Source organism: Lissotriton vulgaris, chromosome 3_2 (genome assembly GCF_964263255.1).
Source record: "Lissotriton vulgaris chromosome 3_2, aLisVul1.2, whole genome shotgun sequence".
Lineage (NCBI taxonomy): Eukaryota > Metazoa > Chordata > Amphibia > Caudata > Salamandridae > Lissotriton > Lissotriton vulgaris.
In genome coordinates this window covers 181,337,942-181,365,579 of record NC_141690.1, presented here as the reverse complement: position 1 = coordinate 181,365,579, position 27,638 = coordinate 181,337,942, and the positions used below count along the sequence as shown (strand labels likewise).

At 46.4% G+C, this 27,638-nt stretch overlaps 1 protein-coding gene across 2 annotated transcripts in view; it reads left to right on the top strand.

Moving 5' to 3' along the window:
• The window catches only part of HTT (huntingtin), a 2,178,328-nt gene that overhangs the window by 193,245 nt on the left and 1,957,445 nt on the right, over positions 1 to 27,638 (top strand). For both annotated transcript variants that reach the window (XM_086964158.1, XM_086964157.1), the window contains exon 7: positions 2,245 to 2,386. In XM_086964158.1, the coding sequence (XP_086820284.1) occupies positions 2,245 to 2,386 (142 nt within the window). The remainder of the gene's footprint in view (positions 1 to 2,244; positions 2,387 to 27,638) is intronic.

Sequence of the window (27,638 nt, the reverse complement as noted above, 5' to 3'; positions counted from 1 at the left end):
CTACTTGTGAACGATATATCTGTAAGAGACATTAGTTAGTGATAGATTCCTTACCGCCCCACCCATCCTCCCCGTTCTGCGAACTGATTACTAGGGTTAAGGTCATCCCCTTTTAGGGCCCTAGTTCTATGCACCAATGGTCAGTATCTTGCATGGTGCTGCGTTTCCGCGCGGAAAATCGTGTACAGAACTGACGTCAGTGCGCATGGGTCGCACCTAATTAGTCTCCGTGACGTCATCCCGGCGTTTACGACGCCACTTACCGACGCGCAGGGGTACTGCTAAGCAAAAACTTTTCGGATCCAGTCTGACGCCTGGGGACTATTTGAAGGTAAGGAATCTATCACTAACTAATGTCTCTTACAGATATATCGTTACGCAAGTAGTAACTTGTGCATTAGTACCCTATCACCACAGTGATTGTAGTTGTTGACATGTTTCTGCCTAAAATGCCAGCGCCACTCAGTCTGCTTGAAGGGCACATTTGGGGCTCTCCTTGCATAGTCCAGTTCAAACCAGCTCAGGGAGCTGTTGGCTCCTGCTCTGGCGCGAAATTGGACAAAGGACATGGGAGTATCATCCCCACTGTCCAACTCCGCCCCTGGCAGAGAACCCTCAATTGTCCCAATTCTTTCCTTGGGGTACTTAAGGGCTTACCTGAGGGAGGGTCCCTAGATTCGTAGTGCGACAAGATTCATTTCAAGACACCACAACTTCGACCGTCTGGGCTCTCTGGATTTCGCTCTGGGCATCAAGGCTGCAACTGGGAAGATTCCTACTGCTTTTGATCTCGTCGCCCTGCTCGTCTGCTGCAACGTCTGTGCCAGTGCTCCATACAGTAACCTTCCAAGGCCTGTGGAGATCCAAGAATCTCCCTTGAAGTGAAGTAGTCACTTCCCTGCATCTGCAGGCACCACAACTAAGCTGACCGGTCTGCTGATCCCGAGCTACCATGGTCTTTGAAAGGCTCAGCAACACAGATGGTAGTTCTTCACATCTCTCGAGGCCTGCCCTGTCCCCTCACCAAGTTTGAGGCCAGTATCCCTCGTCGGAGCTGCAGGAACCAAACCCTTGTGCACTACGGCGACTTGCATTTGTAAAGGCTTGTTGGCTTCCTTCCATTAAGATCTTTGGGCTCTATGTAGCCCCCACCTCAAGCATCTCCTGTAACCATGATCCTCGTCCATCACTTGCACCATGGGCCTGCATCTTTGGTGAGCTGCTCGAGGTCGTCTTGCGACTCCAGTGCCTCCAGCTTGTGTGTTTTCTTGAGGGTCTTATTTGATTTCTGCAGGCACCCCTGGCTGCTCGCGGCCTGCCCCGACTCCCCTGCTTGTAGTGAGTCACCTGGACCTTCCTGTCCCAACACTGCACCTTCTTCTCTTTCCACATAGTTTGCAGCTACCAAGGCTTGTTGGTACTCCTGACCAACACCGACCCCCTCAACTCTCGACATCCAATGTGGGACAGCTCCAGAACAGCTCCTGGTCTTCCATCAATTGTGTGTCTCTCTTGCCCTAAGTTGGTAGATGCTTATTTACGAATCTGTGAAGACCTAGCTTGGCAGTTTGGGCTGGACTGTTCCCATGAGGCACAGGGTCAAGACTGATTTGCATATAGCTGTGTCTGAACTGAGGTGGCGAAGGGAGCTAAAGGACGATGATGGATTCAACCCAGATTTGTGACTGGGGGTGAGTGTCTGAAAAGTTTCAGTGCTCCGTCCATCATCTCCTTGTGTTCACTTACATAAGTGTGCATCATATACCAAGCCAGCTTCTTACAACCTTATTATTATACATGTTACCCTTAAAATTTGGTATACAGTTTATCTGAGAGAAATTAACTCTTTGTGACTGATTAACTAAATAAGCACTTTCTCATTCACTTACCGGGTTGCTAGCCACTGTTTCTTAATAATTACTATACATGGTGTATCCTTTGTAGTGCAGAATTTTAATTGCTTATCTCATTTTGTGTGTACAACTCTGTCACTGTTAAAAGGGTCCTTTAAACACTCGACTGCTCAGCTAACTTTTGGCGTCACTTGACAGAAATGCTATAAAATTGATAAATTGATCACAAAGGCAACATGCAAGCATGACACGGTGTATTTTGATTATCTAAAGCTTGTTCTGTTACCTTCTTAGTAGCTGTCTGAATGACTACGACTAACCTTTGAGAATTACAGTAAGTGTGTAGACCAAAATAATTCTTGACTAATTTACAATATTATTTTGTGTTTAGGTTTTATTGAAAGCTTTTATAGCCAACCTCAAATCCAGCTCTCCTACTATCCGTCGAACGGCAGCAGGATGTGCTGTAAGCATATGCCAGCACTCTAGAAGAACACAGTATTTTAATACTTGGTTACTTAATGTACTTTTAGGTAAGCTCAAGTGACTTAAACTATCTGCTCAATGTTTGTGTTTGAAAAACAACCAATTTGCTACAACTGCTTAGACCTATTACCTTCTGCAAAAAAGTGAATCCAAACACAAATCTTAAATAGTGGCTGCCCACCTTATAATTCTGTAATGGGAACCTCTCATTTTGTAATTAGCAGCACTAAATGTAGTATTTGCACCAGTAGTAACATTGCTGTAAGTGGTTATGCTAGTACAACTATTAATCCCAGTAGAGCCAAAAATAGTGGATTCATTAGTGGTATGCATGTATGCGGTGACTTGTATTAGCCGTACTTGATGAAACAAAGAATGTCTGTTTTAATGCACACACATCAAATATGATAGTCAAGAGTATTATGTTTTGGTTAGTTCTAGTAAGAGGAAGTGTGGTGTGCAACAGATCAGACCCTGGGTGTGGTGAAAAATCAGCCTTTCAGCTTTCTAGCAGATAATAGCGTTTGCATCAGCTGGACTGTAATAGTAATAGTTGTAATAGAGGTGGAGGAGCCTGTCGGGTGGTACATATATATGTGGGGGAAGTAGAGAGGCTAACTTGTAAATTACAATACGATCTTTTCCTCTGCACCTTTTACTGTTTTAATGGATTACTGACTGAAATTCTAGGCTTCCACCTGTGTAATCTGCTGCTTTAGTGCTTGCAGTGAACCAAATACAGCACAGTCAGTGGAAGAAATATATCAAAGATAAGATAGAAGGTAGAAAATCCAAGATAGACTAGTTCCAAGAGAAGACACCTGCCTAAATTCTGTGTCATAATTTTTTATTGGAGTTGGCTGTCAATTCATCGAAATTCGGGAACAGTCACATATTGGAAAGAAGCAAGTAGAAAAACAGTCGGGGAGGTGGGGAATGCTGTGCTGTATACCTGATGTGGCCTGAGAGACAGTCAAAGTACTCACAATGATTCTGGTATGGTAGATAATTTTTAGCAAAGGGCTTATTCATAGCCAAAAGTGGACTGAATTTAGCCGTTTTAATGCTATATGTATATATTCATATTAAGAAATAAGATACAGAGGGAGGAGCTTCGCGCGCAACCAAGATGGACGCGTGAGCACAGGGCTCCCAAGACCCTTGCAACCTCCCGCATATATCCTGTAGCTTATCCTGACTTTCATATATGTCCCTGTGAAGACGAACCGCTGGTGAGGCGAATACTGCAACCAGAATCTGGATCGGACCCCGGGAGCCGGAGTTATGACGATTTGAAGATCGCGGCCTGCGCCTCCGTGATGCCCGGCCGTGGAGTTGGCATGGTGCCTGAGGCGGCGAAGAAGACCGGTCAGGCTTACTTTCACTTTCGTTTTTCGTCTGCTGGGCAGACCAAATACTGCGGTTTCTGCACTGTTGCTGCTCGGGGGTTCCTCGGAGATCTTCATCTTTCTACCAAGGTCGACCGTTGCCGGGCATGGCCTTCCATTTAGCCTCTTGATTGTGCTTTTATCCCCCCGTGCCAGTTTGGCATCATTTTTACTGTCTCCACGATGGCGGGGAAGCCGGAGGGGGACAAGCCGAGATCAAAGGCTACTGGGCGGGGCAGCTATACCCAAACCAACATCATGGACTGCTATGCCCAGGCTAAGGTGTCGCCCAGTGGACCGGGTAGGTCGCTGGAGGGAGCGAAAGATCCACTGACCTCAGCGACTGAGCATACTCTACAAGATGTCATGGCCGCTATTGATGGGATCAGATCGTCCCTCGGGGGACAAATGGAGACTATTGTCCATAAACTTGACACAGTGGGGATCAATGTGAATTTGATCCGCACGGACCTAGCGAAAACCAACGAAAAGATTAAATCGATGGATATAAAGACTTCTACCCTGACGGACGATGTCGTTGAGATACAGACAGAGGTTCGCAACCTAAGGGCTTCCAATGACCTCCTTGCACGTCGGCTGGAGGATTTTGAAGGAAGGTCTAGGCGGAATAACGTCCGTATTATAGGAGTTCCGGAGAAGGCGGAGGATTCAGCAACTGATCTTTTTGTGGAGAACCTGATCATGAATCACCTTGCACCCAAGGGACTGAGCAATTTCTTCACTGTGGAACGAGCTCACAGAGTTCCGGGTGGACAACCCAAGACGGGTGCCCTGCCGCGGCCTCTAATAGCACGAATTTTCAATTTCCGCGACAGAGACGCTATCCTGCAGGCTTCGCGTACAGGCGGTCCCATAAAGTTTGAGAACACTACCATCAGTTTTTATCCAGACTTTACCCAAGCCGTGCAGAAACAGAGACTTGGTTTTCTTGGGGTGAAAAGGAGACTCCGAGAGATGGGCCTCAAATACGCCATGCTTTTTCCGGCCAAGTTGCGTATCGAACATACAGAGCGGACTTATTTTTTCGACAGACCAGACGTAGTGTCCGACTGGCTTGATACTCTTCCGGCCCATTATCCGCAGGACGGGCAGAGTGGTGGCGCTGAGGGCGAATCGATGGACCAGGAATAAGCTTTATTATTGACTGGTTCCTGGGGTATTCTGGAAGCTTTGAACTGTGGCGCACTAATTGTGTAATGTGATTTTATGAGACATCTCGGGGGGGGGTTGCGGGGCTATTGGGGGGTCTTTTTCCTCCTCTGCTTGACTTTCTGTAGATTAGTTTAGATGTTGGGGCGACAGGCACACTGCAAGTTTGGGTGGCTTTTTAGTCTTATGCAGGGGTGCAGGGTGGGGGGTGTTGTAACGGGTTGTTTGGTGGGGAGGAGGGGGTTTGTGTTGTTTTTTGTTTCGTTTTCTGCAAGGCAATGCATTGCGAGACTTTCTGATTAGAGCGCTGGGTTCCTCTTGGGGTTGGAATTTCTTTCTTGTGTGGGATGGGGGGTAGGGGATTGAGACTTCTGAGCTGGAATGTGAATGGGCTGGGGGGATAGGATAAAGCGTGGGGTGGTACTGCAGCAGTTAAAACGTCATTCCCCTGATGTGTTCCTACTACAAGAAACTCACTTGATAGGAAATACATGCTATGCTATGAATAGGAAGGGGTATCGTTTGGCCGCTCATGCAGGGTTTTCCTCAGGTTCCCGAGGGGTGGGTATTCTTATTAAGAACTCTCTCCCGTTGGGGGTAGATGCAACGGTTCTCGATGATAGAGAGTGCTATGTCGTCCTTACTGGTCGTTGGGAGGGTAGGACCCTGTCCCTGGTATCCGTATATGTCCCTCCCGGTCTGCAGTCCACTACCTTCGCAGATCTGGGGCGGGTTCTCCTGACTCTTCCCTTGGAGTCATTGATATTGGGTGGTGATTTTAATGAAGTCGTGTCTGGTATTCTTGATAGACATCCACCTAGAGACCTTAAGGGGGCGCAGAACTGGCTTTGTGGTCTCATCGATACCTTATGCCTTGTAGACTGTTGGACACTGTTGCATCCCACTCAGCGGCAATACACGTTCCACTCCGGTGCCCATGGTAGCCTTTCGAGGATTGATTACGTCCTGGTGCCTGCTGCACAGGAGGCTTCTGTCGCTGAGGTGAAACATATGGCCCGAGGAATTTCTGATCACTCTCCTCTGTGGCTTCAAATTGAATTGTCTCCGGGGACCGAGGGGCGGGTGGCCCCGATCAACCTTTGGTAATCCTAAAACTCGTAACAATTTGATAAAGTCACTTGATCTATATTTTTCAGAAAATGAGGGCTCGGTCTCGTCTGCAGTGTCGCTTTGGGAGGCCTTTAAAACAGTTCTCAGGGATCAAGCCCTGTCTTTGATTGCTGGCGTTAAAAAACTGAACAATGAGGCAGTGGTGAATGTTGAAACTGAAATAGCAGACCTTGAGTTAGACCTGGAACAGGAGGTGATCCGTGCGAAGACACATATGTTAAGATTGAAACAGTTGGAATATAGGTCTCTAGTTACAGATGCAGCTAAGTCCATGAGTCGAGAGCAACAGGGTCGTCTATATGACGTGGGAGATAAAGCAGGTAAATTGATAGCATGGTTGGACAAGAAGGACAGGGCTAGTCGGGTCGTGCCTGAGATTGAGAGGGTGAGTGGTGTGCGGGTCTCAGACCCAGTAGAGATTGTTGAGTGCTTTGCTGATCACTTTCGTACGGTATACTCCCCCGTGTCGGATAGACCGGAGGAGGACTCTTATTTGTTGCTACGTGACATTGCATTGCATTGCATTCTCTCGGAAGTGGATAGTGAGCGAATGGACAGCGCACTAACCGCTGATGAGGTTGCCATTGCGATCCGTTCCTTGCGGTCTGGTAAGGCCATGGGTCCTAATGGGCTGCCGATAGAGCTATACAAGTTGCGACCCGATAAGATAACCCCCTATTTGAGAGATATGTTTTTGGAGTCTCGTGAGTGTGGTTCTCTCCCCCCGAGACCAGCGACTTGCGACGATTGTTGTTATACACAAAGATGGGAAACCAAGGGACAAGTGTGGGTCGTATCGTCCTATATCTTTTTTTCAACGCCGAGCCTAAGATTCTCGCAAAGGTGCTGGCCAATCGCTTGATCACTGTCATTAGTGACCTGGTCCATCCGGATCAGTCCGGTTTTATTCCCCATTGTAACACTGCGTTGAATCTCAGGTTTCTGCATGGAGTTCTCGCGAGGGCTGTGACGTTGCACGAACCGGCCAAATTGGCGTCCTTGGATGCCACAATGGCTTTTGACACCATTGAGTGGCCTTATTTGTGGGCTGCATTAGCAAAATTTGGTTTCGGTCCCGGCTTTATCGGTTGGTTCCGGCTTCTTTATGAAGACCGGCTTGCTCAGATCGTAGTCAATGGTCGGGTTTCGGTACCGTTCCGTCTCGGGCGTGGTACCCGTCAGGGATGCCCTCTATCGCCGCTCCTGTTTGCCCTGGCCCTGGAACCCCTTGCCGCCTGGATCCGCTGGGAACCCTCGATAAGGGGTATTCGGTGGTTCAATGATTATGAAGATCGCATTTCGCTATATGCTGACGACATATTGCTATATCTTACCTCGCCCACGAAATCGTTGTTGGTTTTCTGTGATGTCCTGGCCTCCTTCGGTAGAAACTCGGGCTTAATTATCAATTGGGCAAAATCCTATTTATATGTTCTTTCTGGCGATGCCCCCCTCCTCCCGCGTAATTGCCCCATACAGGTGACACAAACAGGATTTAAATATCTGGGTATTTGGGTCTCCACAGACCCTGTAGCCCGGTATGAGCTTAATCTTCTCCCACCGTTAGCTCGATTGCGGCAGGATGTCGCGGGATGGCGTAGGCTACCGCTCCCGCCGTTGGGACCCGCGGCCCTTTTTAAGGTGATGTCTTTGCCCCGCTTCTTATATGCCCTCAAAAGGATCTGCAATTTATGCTGGAGGATTATAAGAAGATACATCCTGTACCTCATACCTCTCTAGAGTTACTGGTGGCTACACCTCAACCACGCCCTACGCCAAGTACACTAGTGCGAAGGCGAGAGATTTTACCAGAGCCCCTGCCTAGATCTCCACTACCAAGGTGTCAACAAGAATAAGTGACCACGGATGATGATCAGGAGGAGGGAGAGATAACGGACCCTAGCAGAGAGTGGGACGATTATCTCATTCTGTCGCCTTCTTCTCCTTCACCGAAGCCGGTTGATTCACCACCAGAAGACATCGGTGGGTTTCATAATTTAATGGAGAGAGCTGCAAACAGATTTGCGCTCACCATGTCATCTGACAAGGCAGAATGTTTCTTGTACGACTTCAAGGAACCATATCGTAAAGCAGTTTGTTCTCTCCTGATTGTCAATCATTTATGGGAAGAAGGCCTAAAGGTCATGGAGACACTGGTAACAGGGACTCCAGTACTTGCAAGACTGTACAAAAAATATAAAGCGGCTTCAGATGCTCCAGCGTGTCTTCTAGGCCACCCCAAACCGGACTCAGTTATAACCCAGGCAGCTCAGCAGAAGTCAAGGAATCCATCAGCTCCTATTACGACACATCCTGACAGAGGGTAGGCGATTGGACAATGCCGGAAATTATTTTCCTCCATGTCTGCCCTTCTAGTTACAGAGGCGAATGCCCTGGCCATTCTGGGCAGGTACGATAGGCAGATGTGATGTGACTTCTCGCCTTACATAGACCGCATTCCAGAAGCTGATAGACAGGAGGCCAAGAAGATTCTTCAAGAAAGGGAAAGGACTTTGGCCGAAGTCATTGATTGCGCGATGGACATCGCGACAACGGCCTTCAGATCTTTGGGAGGAGTAGCAGTCCTACGTCGGCAAGGATGGCTGAGAGCAACGTTTAGGCCTGAAGTCCAAAGTAAAATCTTGGACCTTCCTTTCAATCCAGAGGATTTATTCAGAAAACATATAGACGAGGCACTCCAAAGTATAAAAAAGGATACAGAGACCGCAAAATCATTAGGAACACTGCAATATCGGAAGGTTGCTTTTCGAGGCTCTAAAGGTAGAGGTCAATCATCTTATAGAGGAGGATACCAGCAAGGAAGATACTCTTCTTACTCCACCTCATCGCAGCCCTACCTTCAGCAGTATACGCGACGTCAGTCAGGAGGCTACACAAAATCTACTCCTAAAGGTAGAGGAGGTCGTCAGGGGAAGGACAGCACCCGACGACAATGACAACCTACATGATCCGGCTACGCTTATCCCTCTTACGTCACATGTTTCCCTGGGTGGAAAAATTGCTTATTATCTCCAAAATTGGCAGTAAATAACAACAGACCAATGGGTCCTCTGCATAATACAATTCAGACACACTCTTGAACTTATACAAACGCTCACTTGTACACCACCAAAACATCAAGAGGTCAAGCACTTTCATCAGATGCGTAGGGAGATGCAGACAATGCTCCGAAAGGGAGCAATAGAACCGGCACCGAATTCCCAGAGAGGAAGGGGATTTTATTTCCATTTTTTCTAGTTAAGAAAAGCGTTCTCCAATGGCTTCCTATTTTAGACCTCAGATCCCTGAACACCTATCTCAAAAAACCATCTTTTAGGATGGTTTTCCTTCACGACATCCTTCTGCTCATAGACTCAGGAAATCATATGACCACTTTAGACCTACAGGATGTGTACTTTCACATCCCCATCCATCCTTCCCACAGGCAGTACCTTCGGTTCGTAGTAGCCGGAGAACATTACCAATTCAAGGTACTGCCATTCGGCCTGAAATCAGCCCCAAGAATTTTTACAGAATGCCTGGCTCCAGTGGCAGCTGTTCTTAGGAGACAGAAACATCAAGTGTTTCCTTACCTTGACGAGGTCAAGGCACCATCAGCAGCATCGGCCCTCTCATCAACCGCATTTGCCAGGTTAGGTCTGTCTTTGAACAAAGGACAGTCATCCCTTAAGCCGACAAGAAACATCACTTTCTTGGGAGCAATACTGGACACAGAGGTAAACAAAGCGTTCCCCTCCAAAGAAAGGCAGCCGAGAATGTCTCTTTTCCAAGACTTTTCAAAAAGAAAGTGTCTTTCAGTACGCAAGTTCAAGTCATTGCTGGGAACGATGTCATCTTGCATTCCCCTCGTACTTTTCTGCAGATTAGGAATGCGTCCATTGCAAGAGCAACTAGATCTATAATGGCATCAAGCAGAGGGATCCTTTGAAGACCTAGTCAAAGTGACACTGATCATGATCCAAGCGGCGACATGGTGGACTCGAGTGGAACATCTCACAGGGTCTTTCATTCCTTACAGAGCCAGCCCCACTGGTGATTACTACAGATGCGTCCCTAAAAGGATGGGGAGCGTTCCTTTAGGATCTCCAAGTCAGCAGCCGCTGGAAGGTACACGAACAACAAATGCGCATCAATTTGTTGGAACTCGGGGCAGTACGCCTAGCATTGCTTGCGTTCCTACCAAGAATAGGAGGATCAGCTGTGTTGATAAGAATGGACAACACAGCAGTGATGCACTACTTAAACAAGCAGGGAGGTACAATATCACTCTCCCTGTCTCAAGAGGCCCTGAAGATATGGTAATGGGCGCTGCGATACAAGATATCTGTAACAGCGGAACATCTCCCAGGAGACCAGAACGTTAAGGCAGATACTCTCAGCAGGCTCAAATCCACCTGCCACGAGTGGGAAATCGACCAAGGGATTCTAGACAACATCTTCCAAAGATGGGGGGAACCGACAGTAGACCTCTTCGCAACGGCAGAGAACAAGAAATGCTGGTTCTTTGCAAGGTGGCTTCCCCAATGGGGATCTTGGGGGAATGCATTTTTGATGGCATGGTCAGGCGTCTTGCCTACGCCTTTCCTCCAATTTCTCTTCTGCCACGCATTCTTAGAAAGATCAAGGAAGCCGTGCAAAATAATCCTGATAGCCCCGTGGTGGCCCGGGCAACACTGGTTCAAGGAGCTTCTACTACTGTCGGAGGACCACCCGATTGGCCTCCAGCCAACACCGTCGCTCCTGACAATGTCCCGGGGGCAAGTGCTTCATCCGGACTCGAGATCATTGCACTTAGCAGCCTGGCTCCTGAGCACTGTGAATTTCAACATCTAAAGAAGTCACAGGAATGCAAAGACATCCTATCAAAAGCCAGAGCCGATAGTAGAAACAAAACTTACAGGATGAAATGGAAAAGTTTCTGGTTGTGGTGCCAAAGGTATAACATTCTTCCTCTGAATTCGGCAGCGCATGAGATTATTCCATACATTTTACTTTTGGCAAAGTTGGGTTTGGCTCATGCATCTATAAAGGTACATTTAGCCGCACTATCACGCTACAGAAGAACTTCCTCAGGACCGCCTCTATGGTTGGCAAGAATCATTAAACAATTCATGAAGGGATTTTTTAGGGTTTTTCCTCCAATAAAGCCTCCACCACCTCTCTGGAACTTGAATATTTTCTTTCTCAATTAATGAAGCAGCCCTTCGAGCCAATACACGGGGCAGATCTCAAATTCCTATAGTGGAAAGTGGCGCTTCTCATCGCACTCACTTCGGCCAGGAGAGTGGGGGAATTACAGGCTCTCACGATTCAGGACCCTTTTTCACAATTTCAAGAGGACAGAATGATTCTCAGAACTAATCCAAAGTTTATTCCAAAAGTACCAACTGACTTTCATTTGAACGAGCTACTAGTTCTAAAGCAGTTTTTTCCTCAACCAACAACAGCGGCGGAAAGAGTTCTCCACTCGCTGGATGTCCAGCGCTGTCTCAAATTCTATTTACCAAAGACTAGACCCTTCCGCAAGTCTTCACAACTGTTTGTCGCCTTCAGCACACCCAGGAAGGGTTTCCCTTTGTCAAAATGTGGAATTGCCAGATAGATTTCCAGTGCGATAGAATACCGTCATTAGGCAGCTGGAAAACCTCTGAATGCACGAGTTCGTGCCCATTCAACAAGAGCAGTGTCCACCTGTACTTCTTGGTTTGCGGGAGTGCCAATCCAGGATATCTGCATGGCAGCAACCTGGAGAACTACACACACCTTCACCAGGCATTACTGCTTGGATGCAGCCACACAGAGAGATGTGGCGATGGGAGAAGCAGTGCTGAGAAACATTATCCAGTAACGGTGAGCTTTTTACATCCCTCCGCCCTTTTTTCTTGGTTACAAATGCACATTTTTTTATTGTCATGTTTGGTAAGAGTGCCTTATTCTCCTGCTCGCTATTCTGATTCAGGCATTTGAATCTATGAAAGCTCCAATACTGGAGTAAGAAAACCAGTTACTTACCTGTAACTGTAGTTCTCCAGTATTGGAAGCTTTCATGGATTCACACTGGACCCACCCTCCTCCCCTGAGAGGCTCACCTCTGATATGGCACAATAGGTGTTTGACACAAGTGCGCGAAAATCTGAGGGGCAAAAGGTTCTCTCAGGAGGTTCTAGAGGGTGAGGAGCTCTGATTGGTTCAGGGAGAAGTTTGGTCTCTTTTACATAACGAAGGTGATGGGTTGCAAAAGGGAAATAGGCCTAGGCCTCTTTTTAGTTTGCTATAATACCAAGCATTGCTTTTTTATGTACCGGAGACTGCCGTCTCGATGACAGGGAATGATTCAGGCATGTGAATCTATGAAAGCTTCCAATACTGGAGAACTACATTTACAGGTAAGTAACTTGTTTTCTTACTTGTCGTTTATAAGTCAAAATCCTAATATAGAGCATTGAGCTATTAGCTGTCATCAAAGAGCTGCATGAAAACTGCAAGGTGTATGTTAGAGCTATATGTTTTTCTGCCCAGTCTTTCATTATCCTAATCTTGCCAAAAATGTTCATTTGGGTAGAAAACCATTATTAATAAAGAGAACCCCTAACAATGATGTTATGTTTTAAATTATATCTTTTTTTTCTAGAATAAGGATTCTTAAACTATATTGCCTATGAATATCAATGGCATTTCACTCCTACACTACACCATGTAGTCCTGTCCGATGTAACATTTCTTATACACCTGATTTACACACATATAATTGTCTCTGTACAATGGGTGTGCGATGTAAAGGTCTCTGACACTTTACACTGTTATGAATGGTACTATAAAACTAAATGAATCTAAGAGACAGTGAGTATGGAGACTTGAGGAGCATTGTTAAAGGGTGGTAGTGAGAGAATCCATGGCAGAGGTGGTCATTTGGGGGGGGGGGGGGGGGGTGCCAACAAACATTGTCGCACAGGACACCACCAATGTTAAAGCCGGCCCTGAATGTGTATTTATAGAAGTACCTATTGCCAAATATTGATGAAATTATTTCATGTTTGAAGAAAACTTGAGTGGCTTAAAATTAGGTATCCAACTGAACTACAGATTTGGACAGGTGATTGTATTATGATATTGAATCCATCCACCATCAGCCACTGTTTGTATGACATACTGCAAGTGTGTCATACAAACAGTGTCCATACATTTAACCCCTTCGATGCTCATGACGAGCTCAGCTCGTCATGAGGCACGGTTGAGCTGTTCTGATGACGAGCTGAGCTCGTCATGAACAATGGTAAAGCATGGAAAGCAGCACAGGAGGGGAAAACCATCAGCAGCGATGCTGTTAAAAGTAGAAGTTGGAACAGTGGAAATTCTCTCGATCACGCTGCACAATTATGAGTCATCCTGTGTTCCTGTGCCTGTTTTTTCCTGGTGCAGGATCAAAATGTCAGATTTTGATCAGCTGGAAATTCCAGCAGTTGAAATTTCTTTACGAAAGGGCTACATTGCAGCCCTTTTCCCTGTCCAACACTCTGAAAAGGCACAGGTGCAGCATGTGGTGCTACCCTCGCTATGTAACTATTTGACCATAACACTAGTACTCTAGCTACCTTCTTATTCACACAAGGCCTTACCTACGTTTCCCACCTACTGATAGTAGGTGATAAATGCAAATTCCCCAAAATTGGGAATACCATGTGAAATATGCCCGGTAAATCGGGGTCCAGTTATTCCCTATTCTGCATAAATTAAATAGTAATAACATAAATTCTGGTAATGGATACTTATCCTACTTGGACAATTCCCACATAATTCTTCATGCCTCATAATTGAGGCATTTGTGCCAACAAAAATTGTCAATGAGCCTCAGTTCAGATAAAGGTCATATATTTTATATCGGTACTGATACGCTTAAATGGTGAAAAGAGACAAATGAGAAGTTTGTCGACCAACTGAAAATAAGCTCCAGAATGATTGGCAAGGAGGGAGAAGAATTGTGGTTCAAGCTACTCCCAATGGTTTGCTCAATCATGCCATGAACTAAAAAGTTAAATTTGCCAACTTCACAGACTTGATATACACTATTCTAGTGTCAAGCTTTATCTAAGTAGTTTTAAAAAAGGGTATCAAAAGCTAATTAGGGACAAAAAGATAACGTAATGTCTAAAACTATTGGGAAGTTATAAATGAATCGGGTACCCTGAGAAATAAGAACAAAGTTTGATATTTGGTAAATGATTGTACCGTAACAAACCCTGCATTTTTGAACTGCAAGATTCCTGAGGAAGATTGGTTGACCATTTGATTAATATGTATAGACCAGCCAATAGAAAGACCTCTTCTGCAACCTTTTCGAAGGATAACAGAGTTGTATTATTTATGCTTCACTCTATGGAAAAAAATACAATTAGTGAAGCCTTACTGCTGGCCCAGATAATCTACTCACAGTTACACTTAGGGCCTGATTACGACTTTTGCGGTGCTGCGCCAGCTCCGCCCCACCGGCAAAGCTGTGGTCAGACCACCCTCCAGATTAGTTTCCTCCTGTCTTGCGGGCTGGTTTTTGGTGTTCCCATGGCGGTGCCTCAGAAAATGGGCACCACATGGGAACGCCCAAAACAGTTCCGGCATGGACTGGAAAGTCCATGCCGTGCAGGAACTGGGGAGTATGCACAACATGTGCCCCCCTCCATACATCCCCATACAGAGTTTGTTTCCTCTCCACCACGGTGTTCATGGAGTGGGAACCTACATGACACCGCTGCCAGAGAGGAAACTCATAATATGCTTGGTGGGACTGCCGCTGTTCCGCCTAGCATATTGCGGCCTCCTGACCGCCGCAACACCACCAGGAAATGGCGGTTCTCTGGTGGCTGCGGCAAGGCAATGGTGGTTTGACCGCACTAATTGTAATAGGGCGGTTGGGAGACTGCTGTGCCTTCACGACTCTGGTGTTCATGGACCGCCAGACTTGTATTCAGCCCCGAAAAGTTCAAACAGGTTTGTGGGCAGAGCAAATAACCCCATTTTTTAGGTGACTTGCAGAAACAGGAGAAATTCCACACTCCTGAAGGGGTGCCGTAGTTAAAGCCATTCCTATGGACAGCTGTCCCCTCTAAATGCCCACTTATAAGTCTGATAGACATATTGTCTAAAGCTTTCTCCAAAATCATATTGCAATATTTGGAGGAATGGGTGCAAGAGAGTAATTTATTACTGATCAAACAAGGTGGAGGGGCAATCGAAGATGGACCACTGTTTCACATTGAGGGCTATAGTATCGAACTGGAAAACTGTTATTTTGTTGACCTCTGTACAGTCTTTGATAAGGTGGACCGCGAGACTGTTTGGTGAAAACGTAATACATGGAAATGTTTCTTGCATCTCTTATCTTTTTTTTTTACAGAGGCTTTATGCCGTTAATTGGGCACAAGTCGAGACATATCAATATTAAAAATGGTCTTAAACGGGTGTGCGTTGGTCCCATCACACTTTGGTTATATTTAGCTTACCTTCCTGATACTTCCATCCCAATCAGGATTTCGTGCCGGCTTCTCTACTGAAACAGCCTTACTAGGCGTCACGGAAGCCATTAGGAAGCACCTGGATGAGGGCCAAACTGTCGCACTCATACTGTTAGATTTGAGTGCGGCGTTTGACACCATCTCGTATTCCAAACTACTGACCACATTAGATAACAACGGCATTAGAGGTGCAGCTCTTGACTGGATCAGATCTTTTCTGTTACATAGGACCTTTCAAATTACCTCGTCCGTTGCTTGCTCGGACACCTTCAGTGCCCCACACGGTGTCCCACAGGGCTCCATCCTGAGCCCCCTGTTCTTCAATATTTACCTTCGACCTCTGGCCGATCTAGCAGAAAGTTCTGGTCTCACCCTAATGACCTATGCTGACGACTCCCAAATCATCTTTACCCTGACAAAGCCAAAATCCCCAGACCCCTCTCTTCTCAGACAGGGACTCCTGAACATCTTCAGTTGGATGTCCATCAACCAACTGAAACTAAATTGCAATAAAACGGAGGTCATACTCCTAGGTAAAGAGAAACATCTGTGGAACTCCTCCCATTGGCCATCTGAACTAGGGACCATTCCAACTCCTGTTGACCATGCAAGAAATCTGGGCGTCTGCCTCGACGACACTCTATCCATGAGGCAACAGGCAAACAAAGTAGTCAGTCTTTGTTTCACCATAATGAAATGGCTGAGAAAGATCCTCTGGATGTTGCCCCTTGCAACTCAAAAGACCGTAGTCAACGCATTAATAACATCACGTCTGGACTACGGGAATATCCTGTACTTAGGATCAAATCGGGCTGTGATCAAAAGGCTGCAGCTCGCCCAGAACTCAGCTGCTCTGTAACATCCCCAAATTCACCAGTGTATCGAAACATTTGAGGGACTTACACTGGCTCAGGATTGATCAACGCATCAAGTTCAAAGCCCTCACCTACATGTTCAGAATTAAAAACTCAACAGCCCCCAAATACCTGCAAACACTGGTCACCCCTTACATCCCTGAAAGGATGCTGCGCTCCCACTCAGGAGCATTCTTTGTGATCCCCAGATACAAATTGACAAGAATTGGTGGTAGATCTTTCTCTGTCCTGGGACCCACTCTTTGGAACTCCCTCCCAGTCAACATCAGGACTGAGGTAAACTATGCTAGTTTCAGAAAGAGCATCAAGACCTGGCTCTTTAACAAATAACTCTCTGTAACCCTCAAGCGAAACTTTGTGATCAGCAAACCTGTTGTCGGCGCCGGGAAACCCTTCTTGGGTAGCTGTGCGCCATACAAATGGAAAAAATAAATAAATAAATAAGTACTTTAAAATATGCAAAATAATTTTTGCCATAGATAGGTGGAAGACATATTCCATGTCTTCTTCATGTGGATGATCATGTTATTATGAATTGTAACCCATTAGGAATTCAAGTCAAATAAAGGTTCTTTGGAATTACTGTAATTGAATTGCTTAGCTATTAATATGGATAAAACAAATATTATGATCTTTAGGAAACTGCAGTCTCGTACGTCCTGGTATCTGGGAGGTGAATAAATTATTGCTTTTAGAAACAACTTAAAATGGAATGAGGACTTTAGCTCTATAAAAATCAAAGGTAATAATGTAATAGTAGCTCCCATAAAATGTAACCATAAATACGGTTGCTATTCTATGGCACAGTTCATGCTAATAAAATCAAGATTCTCCCTATGAAACTCCATGGTGTAGAGTAATTCTACATTGATTCAAGAGTATCTAGGGACTTCTTAAAGAAACTGCTTAATCTTCCCTTAAAGTATGGTTCAGGGAATAAATACTCTTTGAACGTAAAATAGGCTCCTAGAAAGTGATGGCAGAAGTACTGGCATTCAGATTTTTTTATTAAATTGTCAACTAATGATGCAATGATTAAAATCTGCTATTCCTGGAAGGAAGCTATATAAAGCGAAAGATCGTGGACCACTAATTTATGGATCTGAATAAAATTGTATAACAATATCTAAGAATTAAGCTATGGACCACTTTCCCTAACCAAAAATGTATTGATCCAAACCACATTGAATTAGTCTATCAAAAATGACCTTGTTTATCTGTCAGGCAAAATTTCTATAGTCCCAATTTTACAATCGCTTGGTCATGAAGAAGCATTTTCCTACTTAGGAGTGTGTGCTCTATTTTTACGACGAGATGTTAAAATTTCATTTGGGTGTCAATCAGTTATTTGTAAAAGCTGATTTTAGTAAAGTTGAATTGAGGAAAGGAATTTTCTTATGTAGTGATTTTTTTTAAATGTCAAATATTCATTTAGTAATTGACTGTTTAGTAATAGAATTCTGGAAGAAATAGTTGGCATAAAATATGTTTGTTTCCATAGGGTGTGCCCGTTTTTTATGTACTTTTAAACATTTGTTTTCATAATATATTTACTTGTATAGTTGATCAATTGTCCTGCGGACATATTTGCATTAAACCTATATTTTGACTGACTGGGCCTAGAGATGGGCATTCTTCTGGCTACACCTTTGATCTTTATTTGCTGGCAAGCTCAGACCTTTTACACTTGTACATTTTGATTTCCAAACACTAATGCCTGCAACCTTCCTTGGGATTTTGGCCACATTCAGAGAGTTTAGACATAGTGAATGCAAGAAGTTAGTCCAAGTGGTTGAGCCTCCCCCCCTCTTTTTCAAGAAAGGTTTATTGGTTCTAGTATTATCTCATTGAGGTTTTTAAGGACACCCTCAGTACCTCTAAGAGACAAACCGATTAGTCTGATTAAGGAGTGATACAGGGGCCTGGTTTTCTCTGAGGCTGTCTGTGTTTTATGTTGTCCACATGGCAAGCAATGCTGTTTGTTTATGGCACTAAGAAAAGCCTAATGATGAGAACTAGCTCAAATAGCACCACCTGATAATACATTGGCAGGAAGATAAATGAAAATACCTTACTGTATGTGACAATAAAATATCGGTTCCATCTGAGCATCTTCTGCATGAGAATGGACATGGAGAAATTCAAAGATCAATTCCAGCAAAGACGAAGTGGATTGACTGGCTAGTGTGAGGCTCTGAGGCTCACAGTATTTTGGCATGCTGAGGTCTTCCTGCATTCAGTTGAAAACACAGCAACTGTGACAAATCAAGTTATATCCTTAAATGCATAAGAAGCCAGTGTTGCTTTCCTGTAGGAGATGCCAGACAAGGTGCTTGTGTACCACCTTAGTGAGAAGTTTGTCTTTGTTTTTTGTTGCTGTCCACTCACTACTGTAATATATTTATTTGTATATGATTAATTAAAATCTTTACAAAAATATAAAACGCCATATAACAGTACAAATTATTTAAAATGCCATATAACAGTACAAATTATTTAAAATACAGCAGTTACTATTGTCAATTCAAGGTTGTTATTAAGTCCCAATGAGTCTTTCAAGTGTGCTTGAATCTTTCCTGCATTAACTCCATGCGCGCTAGCGGAATTCCGCTCCTGCGCTGAGTTTTCGTAAATCGCACTTTACGTGACGAGCTGGGCTCGTCATCAGCGTGCGAGGAGGCTACGCCATGACGAGCCCAGCTCGTCATCAGCGTCGAAGGGGTTAAATCAAAGAACTTCACAACCTGACAATTCAGTTTAATATCGCTGGAGGAAAAACAAAGTTTAACTGCCTGCCTACAGGTCCGAACGGCATGTGATCTAAAAAAAAGGTAGCAACAGCTTGAGCCTCAGGTCCATTAGTCTCGGGCATATACATATCACATGGATGATGTCCTCCTTGCCAGATTTACACAGGCGGCATAGGGCCGAGGCGTGAGTTCTCTCCCATGGCGGCAGGTGCGGTAATATCCGGATAGCTCCAAGGCGCAATTTCAGGAACTTTTCTTTGATTTTTATTTTCATCCCGATATTAAGATATGCTTGTGGCCGTATTTTGCCGTAATCTCCCACCGTTATCCATCCATGCGCCCTGTTGGCTAGGTCTTTCTTATCTTCTATTGCCGAGATTATTCGGGCAGATTTTTTTGCCAACTTTTTGAAGGACTGGTGGTCTATATCAGTTTCCCAAATATCGGATAAGCCTAGCACATCAAGAGATCCAAATAGGTAGTCCCTAGGCAGTGAAGTGCGACATCTGAGTAGCTCTTCCCAGACGCTGGCATTTAAGGAGTCAGGGTCTGCGTCGCGGATCTTGCGCCAGTTATTTACATATTCACTCCGTCTTTCTAGTGTCTGTTTGACCACCCCAAATTCTAAGCGAATTTGGGCCGGAGGCGCGTATTTGGGAAGGTTGAAGATGGCCCTGTAACAATTGGCTATGACTGTGTCTAACAATGCAGCGTCCTTCCCATGCAGCGATTCGCTCCCATAGGTGAGCGTTGGTTGAAGTTTCGCTCGGAGGATTTCAAAGAAGGGTTTAAGGGTGAGGTCAGGGAGTTTAGTCTTTAGTGATTTCAGTGCGAGGTGGGCCATTATTGCCTTCCCTCGGATGGACTGGAGCTGAGGCCTAGACGTGTTCTTAGAATCCAGCACGACGCCAAGGTATTTGTATGTGGCTACCCGTTCGAGCTTTACTCCGTTCAGGTACCAACAAGGGATCCTTTTCTTCCTGTAGTTTACCGTCATGACCTTAGATTTATTGAGGTTTATTTCTAGGGCATTCTTTACCGAGAAGGCATGGGTACAATTCAAAAGATGCTGAAGGCCTATTGGCGACCGGCTTAATCAGCACTAAATCGTCCACATATAACAAACTAGGGAGGGTGGCTTTTCCTAGCTTGGGCGCATGATTACGGCATTTGTCAAGTTCTTCCGGGACGTCAGAAACAAACAGATTGAATAGAATTGGCGCTAATAGGCACCCCTGCTTTAGTCCTTTAGTTGTCCTAATCTGCTTTGAGAGGTGCTGGCCAGTTCCAAGTTTAATTTTAACCCAGGTGTTAGAGTGAAGCAGTATTAGGACATCTAGGAGCTGTTTCGGAATGCCCCAAGTGGATAGTTTTTTCCAAAGTTTGTTTCGGTCCACATGGTCGAAGGCCGCCGTATAATCAATAAATGTAAGGAAAAGCGGTAGCTTGGTGGTTTTTGCTTCGCCCATCAGTAGGGACAGGGCCATGATGTTGGTTGTTGTCCCTTGGCCTTTACGGAAACCTGTTTGGTTGGAAGGGATAATGGCTTTTTCGGACGCCCACGCCGATAGTTCTTCCAGAATGAGACCACTGAAGTATATTGCTTCTATGTCAAGCAAAGCAATGAGACGGTAGCTATTCGGATTACTCTTGCTCCCATGTTTATATATCGGGCTAATTACGGACCCATGCCAGGAGTCCGGAAGGGATAAAGTAAGTCTGGCCTCGTTAAAGACCTGACACAAGGATGCACTCCAAAAGGCTATGTCAGATTTGTACAACATGGGGGGGATTCCATTCGGTCCCGGGGCCCCATTCGGTCGTCCCTTGGTAATTCAACGCCCGATGTCTACTGGGGTGTATCCCGTGAGCCCTGTCTCCATGTCCTTTATGGGTCTTCCTTCCCCTTCTAAAGATTCTGATTGTGGTAAGGTCATACCCTCAAACTCCCCCAGTCCACACATGCTTGTCCCGCTTTGATTGCTGGGGTTACCATCACGACCAAGCTTTATGATTTCCATGCAGGGAGCCTTTGTTGTCGTATCTCCTATATTGTCATTATTAAAGTGTGACAATAAGTATTTGGTCCATACTTCCTCTATGTGCGAATTTTGCCCCAGATGGTCCGGGTTCTGGATCCTTTTCACCATTTGCCAGAACCTAGAACTGTTTTTTTGCTTTCCTTCGTGGACCAGTTTCCCCCAAAGTTCTTCATTCCTTTGTTTTTGACTTGCCCATTTCAGCTGTTTGACTTGCTTTTTTGCTTCCCTCAGCACTACTTGCAGACTAGGGTTCCCCTGATCCTTTCGTATCCTCCTCAGAGTTTGATTAATCAAGCGTTTTTGTATTTTCATATCCAACCGCATCTGTCTCGTGCTTAAGGGTACTCTCACCAGGCAAGAATTGGAAGGCCTGGTACTACCCAGTTGTTCCCCGATGGTGATGATGAAGTCATGCCAGACGTTCGCCAACTTAGATGAGCAATTAATTTGGTGGAAGAGGGTTTTCGCGATTGAACCAATAAGGTCGATGTTGTCAAGATTGCACCGTATCCTTTTTAAGTTTGCACTGACTTCTGTTTCTGGGCCAATGTAGCGTTCTTTTTCCTCTGCCGGATTGGTTTTTATCTCAGCCACCAAGGGCAGATGGTCGCTGAAGTCATTCACGTCTATTTTAAATGAAGTTATCCAGCTGAACATGTCTAAAGACATGAACATATAATCCAAATGCGAGGATTGTGTGCTAGAGTGGAAAGTGGCTGATAAATTGCTTACTCTGTGGAGAGTGAGAGCAATGCTGACTATTTTGACAATTCTCCAGTTTAATCATTCAATATTGTAGACAACCCCTTCTGGCAAAATCATTTAATAAACTTGCCTGTATTGTGTGGCTTTGTCAATAAAAAGCCTGCTAGGATCTCCCCACAAACAAATCTATATGAAGAATGCACAGATTGGAAATCCACCTTTGCCATGCATCCATAACCATAAATGACAAACGCAACACATTTTTTACAAAACATCTACAATGTAGTTATCTACAATGCATTATATTTGTAACACACCCTATAGAGAGCGGTTTATGTTAATGGATTTTTAGGGTTTAGAGTTCAGGGAAATGTTGTGTTGAGAAGTAATAAGGAGGAGATTTTAGGGTTCATGGACGGGTAGTGCTAAGGGTTTAGGATTGAGAGATAGGTAGTGTTTAGCAGTAGTAAGGAATTTTAAGGGTTCTCTGATAGTACGGCGGGAGCAAGGGGATTTTTAGGTCAGGGAAGGATTGTGATGAGGGGTATTAAAGGGTTTTAGGCTATAGGAGAAGTAGTATTGCGTTACGTTAATGTAACTTGGTATTACGCACGAAAGAGAGATGCAGGCAGAACAAAGCACCAACAATTAAATCAGAACTGTCTTTAGTGATTTCCTGAAACTAACGTAATCAGGACAAGTGCAGACATGAAGAGGCAGATTTTTCCACTATCACGTGCTAGGAAGGTAAAAGACCTTCCACTGCATCTCGTCGGACGAATACCGGGATTTGTCAATAAGGCTTTATTTATCCTTGGAATGCAAGTCCCTGACTGGGCAGTAACGTTTAAGTTTCTGTGTTAGGTAAGTTGGACAGCTACCCATTAAAGATTTACAGGTTAAACAACATATGTTAAAAATAGTCCTTTTCTGGATAGGTAGACAGTATAAGGCTCTCAGCAAAGGTTCATATGTGGAGCTCGCAGAAATATCACAGCCAAGCAGTCGTATTCTGGACCACTTGTAGCTTTGCTAATGGAGTCAAATTTGCAGCATCTAGCAAAGTATTGTCGTAGTCGAAATTACTAATAATCTGGCCTGAACAAGAGTTTTCCTACATGGAGGTGGAAGTAAAGGAAACGCTTTCCTCAGCATTATTTATGTTTTTTAAAACACCAACCAGCGGAGTCTTTTCTTTAATTACAAATGCAAAGCTGTGAACATTTTTACCTAAAATTGCAGATCATGTGAAATCTTTGAGGATAATCCCATTAAGGTGAAAAAAGTGTTAACCACAGCTGAAGCACGCTGAATTACTTAAAGTCCGCAGACCTTATTGGACACTGTAACAAAGAATGGATGATGTCATCAGTGGTGTCATTTAACACGTCATGAGTGATGGAATATGTGAGGAGATAAGCAGTGTGTTGCAGGGACACAACTTTCAGTTAGCTCAGTAAACGATAAATAGCGAATTTCAGTGTTCTTTTTGTTTTTTAAACAATAGTTTTTATGTTATTTCAGCACTTAACTATAACCTCACTTTAACCTTTGTTTTAGTTTTTATGTGCATTTCTAAAGTTTTTTGATCATGTTCAACCAACTCCTCTGCTGGGCGCACCCTTTACCCGTATGCAGTCTGGATTGGCTGAAGGGTCAGGCCGACGGTGCCGGGCCTGTTGTGCAGCCGGGTGCGTGCGGAGCCTGGGGCCCTCCCTCGACCCTGCGTGATCACCCTGCCTGTTGCCTTTATTCTGCTGGGGACTGGTTGCTAGTGGTGCGCCGGCTTGGAGACCTTAGCTGCGACTACAGGCCATCTCCCTCCTGTGAGGACCTGGATACATCTGCTACTGATACCCGAGACTGACGCTGTACATGAGGCCTTGGCTCCTCCCTGCATCTGTACCTCAGTGGAGGCGGCTGCGATGCACCTCCATCCCTGTTGAGCTCATTCTGCCCTTCTCCCTCTCCAAGCACTCGGGCGACATTAATCCATCTACGATCGACAACACTGGGGGAGCGGCAGCTGGTCTGGGGCAACGCTCCTTTCACAGATTAAAATGGTGCCATTAGCAACTCTTTTTGATTCTCACAAGGGCACCACCTCTGATGTTAAAATACATTCCCTTAATGTAAAAGGTCTTAATGCCCTAATAAAAGGAGTCAGGTATGGCGTTACCTGCTTTTACAGGACCCAGATATTGTATTCCTACAGGAGACTCACCTTTTACACTCAGACACGAGTCGCATGGCACACCGTAAGTTCCAGATCCAATATTGGGCATTCTCCTCAACTAAGACCGCGGGTTAGCAGTTTTTTTCAATGCCGGGAAAACCAAGGGTGGTGAGGGACGAGGGCAGAGTTATTAAAATCGAAATACAATATGGGACACGACCTCTTATTGTCCTCAACATCTACGCACCCAATTAAACACAAGACCTCTTTCTTAGGAACGTGTTAAGAGATCAGGTGGCACAGAATGGGATCCTGGGGGAGATTACAATCTGGTTGGGTACCCCGACTTGGATCGTAGCTCAAACTCTTTCCAGGGCACTGGGGCGATGTCTACAGCACTGAAGTGAACCCTCACTGACCTAGGCCTTATAGACGCCTGGCGATACCACCACCCTGGCACACATGACTACTCTTACTATTCCCATGTACACCGCTCATACTCCCACATTGATTACCTGTTTCTCTCCTACTCACTCAGGAGCGGCATTGAATTTGCCTCTAGATCGAAATCTCCATCTTCGAGCATGCCCACCTGGAAGTTCAAATACAGGGACCTGCTAACTCGGCCTTCCCCAAGCCTCGATCTCCTTTATCCCCCCATGCTTTGAGTGACCCGGTGGATGTGACAGAGATTCGGACAGAGATCTCGGCCTATTTCACGCCTAACGCCCTGCTTGAAACCCACTGCCCTGTCCTGTGGGACGCCTTTAAGGCGACAATCAGGGGTGCCATTACGTCAATTGAGATCGCGCACATCACAAGGCCGGCTTGACCAGCGACATTAAAGCGCATTAAAGAGAGACTGGACCACTCCACACCTTCCAGAACACATAAACTGTGCCTCGCTATGTTAAGGGGCCAACTAAATTCCCACAGTTCAAACGGGGCGGAACGAGCACTGCTACTGCTAAAGCAGAGATAGTACGACGGGGGGGACAAGGTAGGGTCCATTCATGCACGTAGACTGAAGCGGCAAGAAGCAAGGGCACACATCGCAAAAGTTAAAACTGCAGATCAAACTTGGGCTATATCTGAGAAATACAAATTAAATGCCTTCCACACTTTTTACACCGCACTATATGACTTTGGCCTCTCGCCCCCCGGTCAGACAAATTCTCTTCTCTCAACCTGCCCGTGGACCCCCCTGGATTAGCAACATTTCTAGATTCTAGAATCACCAAACCCGTTAGCTGCGCTCCAACAGGCATTAAAGGACTTACCAGTGGGCAAAACCTTAGTTCCAGATGGACACCCGGTCCACTTTTACTGCCTGTTTTTACCGCAAATGCAAGACCAGTTGCTTCGTCTTTTTAACTCATTTACAGACTGAGTTCCAGGCTCACTACTACAATGGCAATTGCAGAAATAGCCCTCATTCCCAAGCCAAGCAAAAACCATACACTGTGTCAGTCATACCACCCTATCGCTCTCCTCAACACAGATGCCAAAATCCAGGCAAAGATCCTGGCTAACCGACCTGAGCCCTACCTGCCCGGATTGATTGATCCATCCAGGGTTTTTTCGCCAACGCCAAGTGGCAGACAATGTACGTCGGCTAGCCCACTTAGTGGAAAATGCCCACCGTCTGGACTTTCCTGCTTGCTTATTATTGCTTGATGCTGAAAAAGCATTTGACTGGGTGTATTGGGTCTTTCTACTGCAGTCCTTCAGAAAAGAGAATATCCCCAGGCGTCAGACTGGATCCGGAAATTTTTGCTTAGCAATACCCCTGCGCGTCAGTAGGCGTCGTCTGCGGCTCCGCGTCCGTCGTCGGCAGCGCCGGAAAGACGTCGTCGGAGTACTTAGACGCCACCCATGCGCACTGACGTCAGTTCTTCTTTTTTCCGCGCCAGCTAACGCAGATCCGGAGAAGCTCTACCCCTAGTCATTTTTTGACTGAACTTTTTGATCTTTTTGATCATTCTCTTTCTTCGAGTCTTCGGCTCTATCGGTGCCGGTAGGGATGCCCGGGTTCAAACCCTGCTCGAAGTGTGACCGACTAATGTCAGTCACGGACCCACATCGCCGGTGCCTGCAGTGCTTAGGTCTCGATCACGACGACTGCACCTGCTCCGACTGCCGGGACCTGACGTCGAAGGCTAGGCGGGAGCGGTCCCGCAAGCGGCTCAAGCTCTGGCAGCTGGCCCGCGCCACTCCAGGTCCCTGTCCCACGGGAGGTCGAGGGACAGGTCGCGGGGTCGGAGTCATCGCAACTCCGGGAGTGGACACCGGTCATCAGGCTCCAAGTCCTCAGGTAAGAGGCATGAGAGGTCGGAGAGACGTCATCGTTCTTCCGACCCACCCCGACGCTTGCATGATGCGGCCGGGGGCTCGGGCGACACCGCCCACGCAGCTCCGCGGGAGTCACAAGAGTCGCCACCTGCCCCACACCTTCGGGTCCCTGGGCATGGCGCAGCGCCATGGCCATGAGGTCCCTCCCTCCTCAGTCGGGTTCCGTGGCGCCTTCGGGCCCAACGGTCCCGACTGGAGGCCCTAGCGGGTCGGGTGCTTCGGCCCCGATGCCGCCGGCGACTTCGGTCCCGGCGCCGCAGGACCTAACTGGATCCGCTTCCGGTTCCGGGTCGTCACCGGTCGACCTCACCGGCGCCAGCACCACGGGTGTCGCCCCCGGCGCCCACTGTGGACGCCGTCCCCAATGTTCCCTACGGTCCGACTATGGCGTCGGAACGGCGCCGCTGGGCACCGCTTCCGACGGCCTTTGGAGATTTTTATTTCCATGAGGAGGCCCCGTCTACTAATCCTGTTTTACAGGCAACGGGTGACTAGGAGGATTGGGAGGGGTCTGAGGACCCTCTAGCACTGGAGTGCCAGTCTCAACAGGACTGGACATATGAGCTTGGGGAGGCCAGTGGTATTGACACATCGCCAGACACTGGATTTGTCTCCCCTCCGACTGTGGCTTCGGAGGAGGGGTCTACATATAGTGTAGTGTTGACGAAGGCAGCCAAGGCTTTATACCTTGAGCTCCCCGTCGCGGCCGTGAGGACTAACCTCCTCACTGAGGTCCTCAAACCGCAGCCAAGCTCCAGCGAGCCTCTGCTGCCGTTCAATGAGTCCTTGTGTGACGTTCTTGTGGGCACTTGGTCCAAGCCTGCCACAGGCCCGCCTGTGGATAGGAACGTGGCCAGACGCTACCGCCCGGCCCCGGGCGACCCATGCTTTTTGTCCACCCATCCCACCCTCGCGAGCCTGGTCATCCAGGCCTCCAATTCCCAGACTGCATTCCCGTCGGCCCCGCCAGACCGGGAATACAAGAGATACGAACAGTTCGGGAAGAAGGTGTTCTCGTCTGTAAGCTTAGGGCTGCGGTCTGTCAATACCGCAGTCTCTTGGGCCGCTACACCCACACTCTGTGGGACGCGGTTGCGGACGTGCTGCCACAATGTCCGGAGGAGGTCCAGGCTAAACTAGCCCAAACCCTTGCGGAGGGCCGAGATGCAGCGCGTTATTCCAT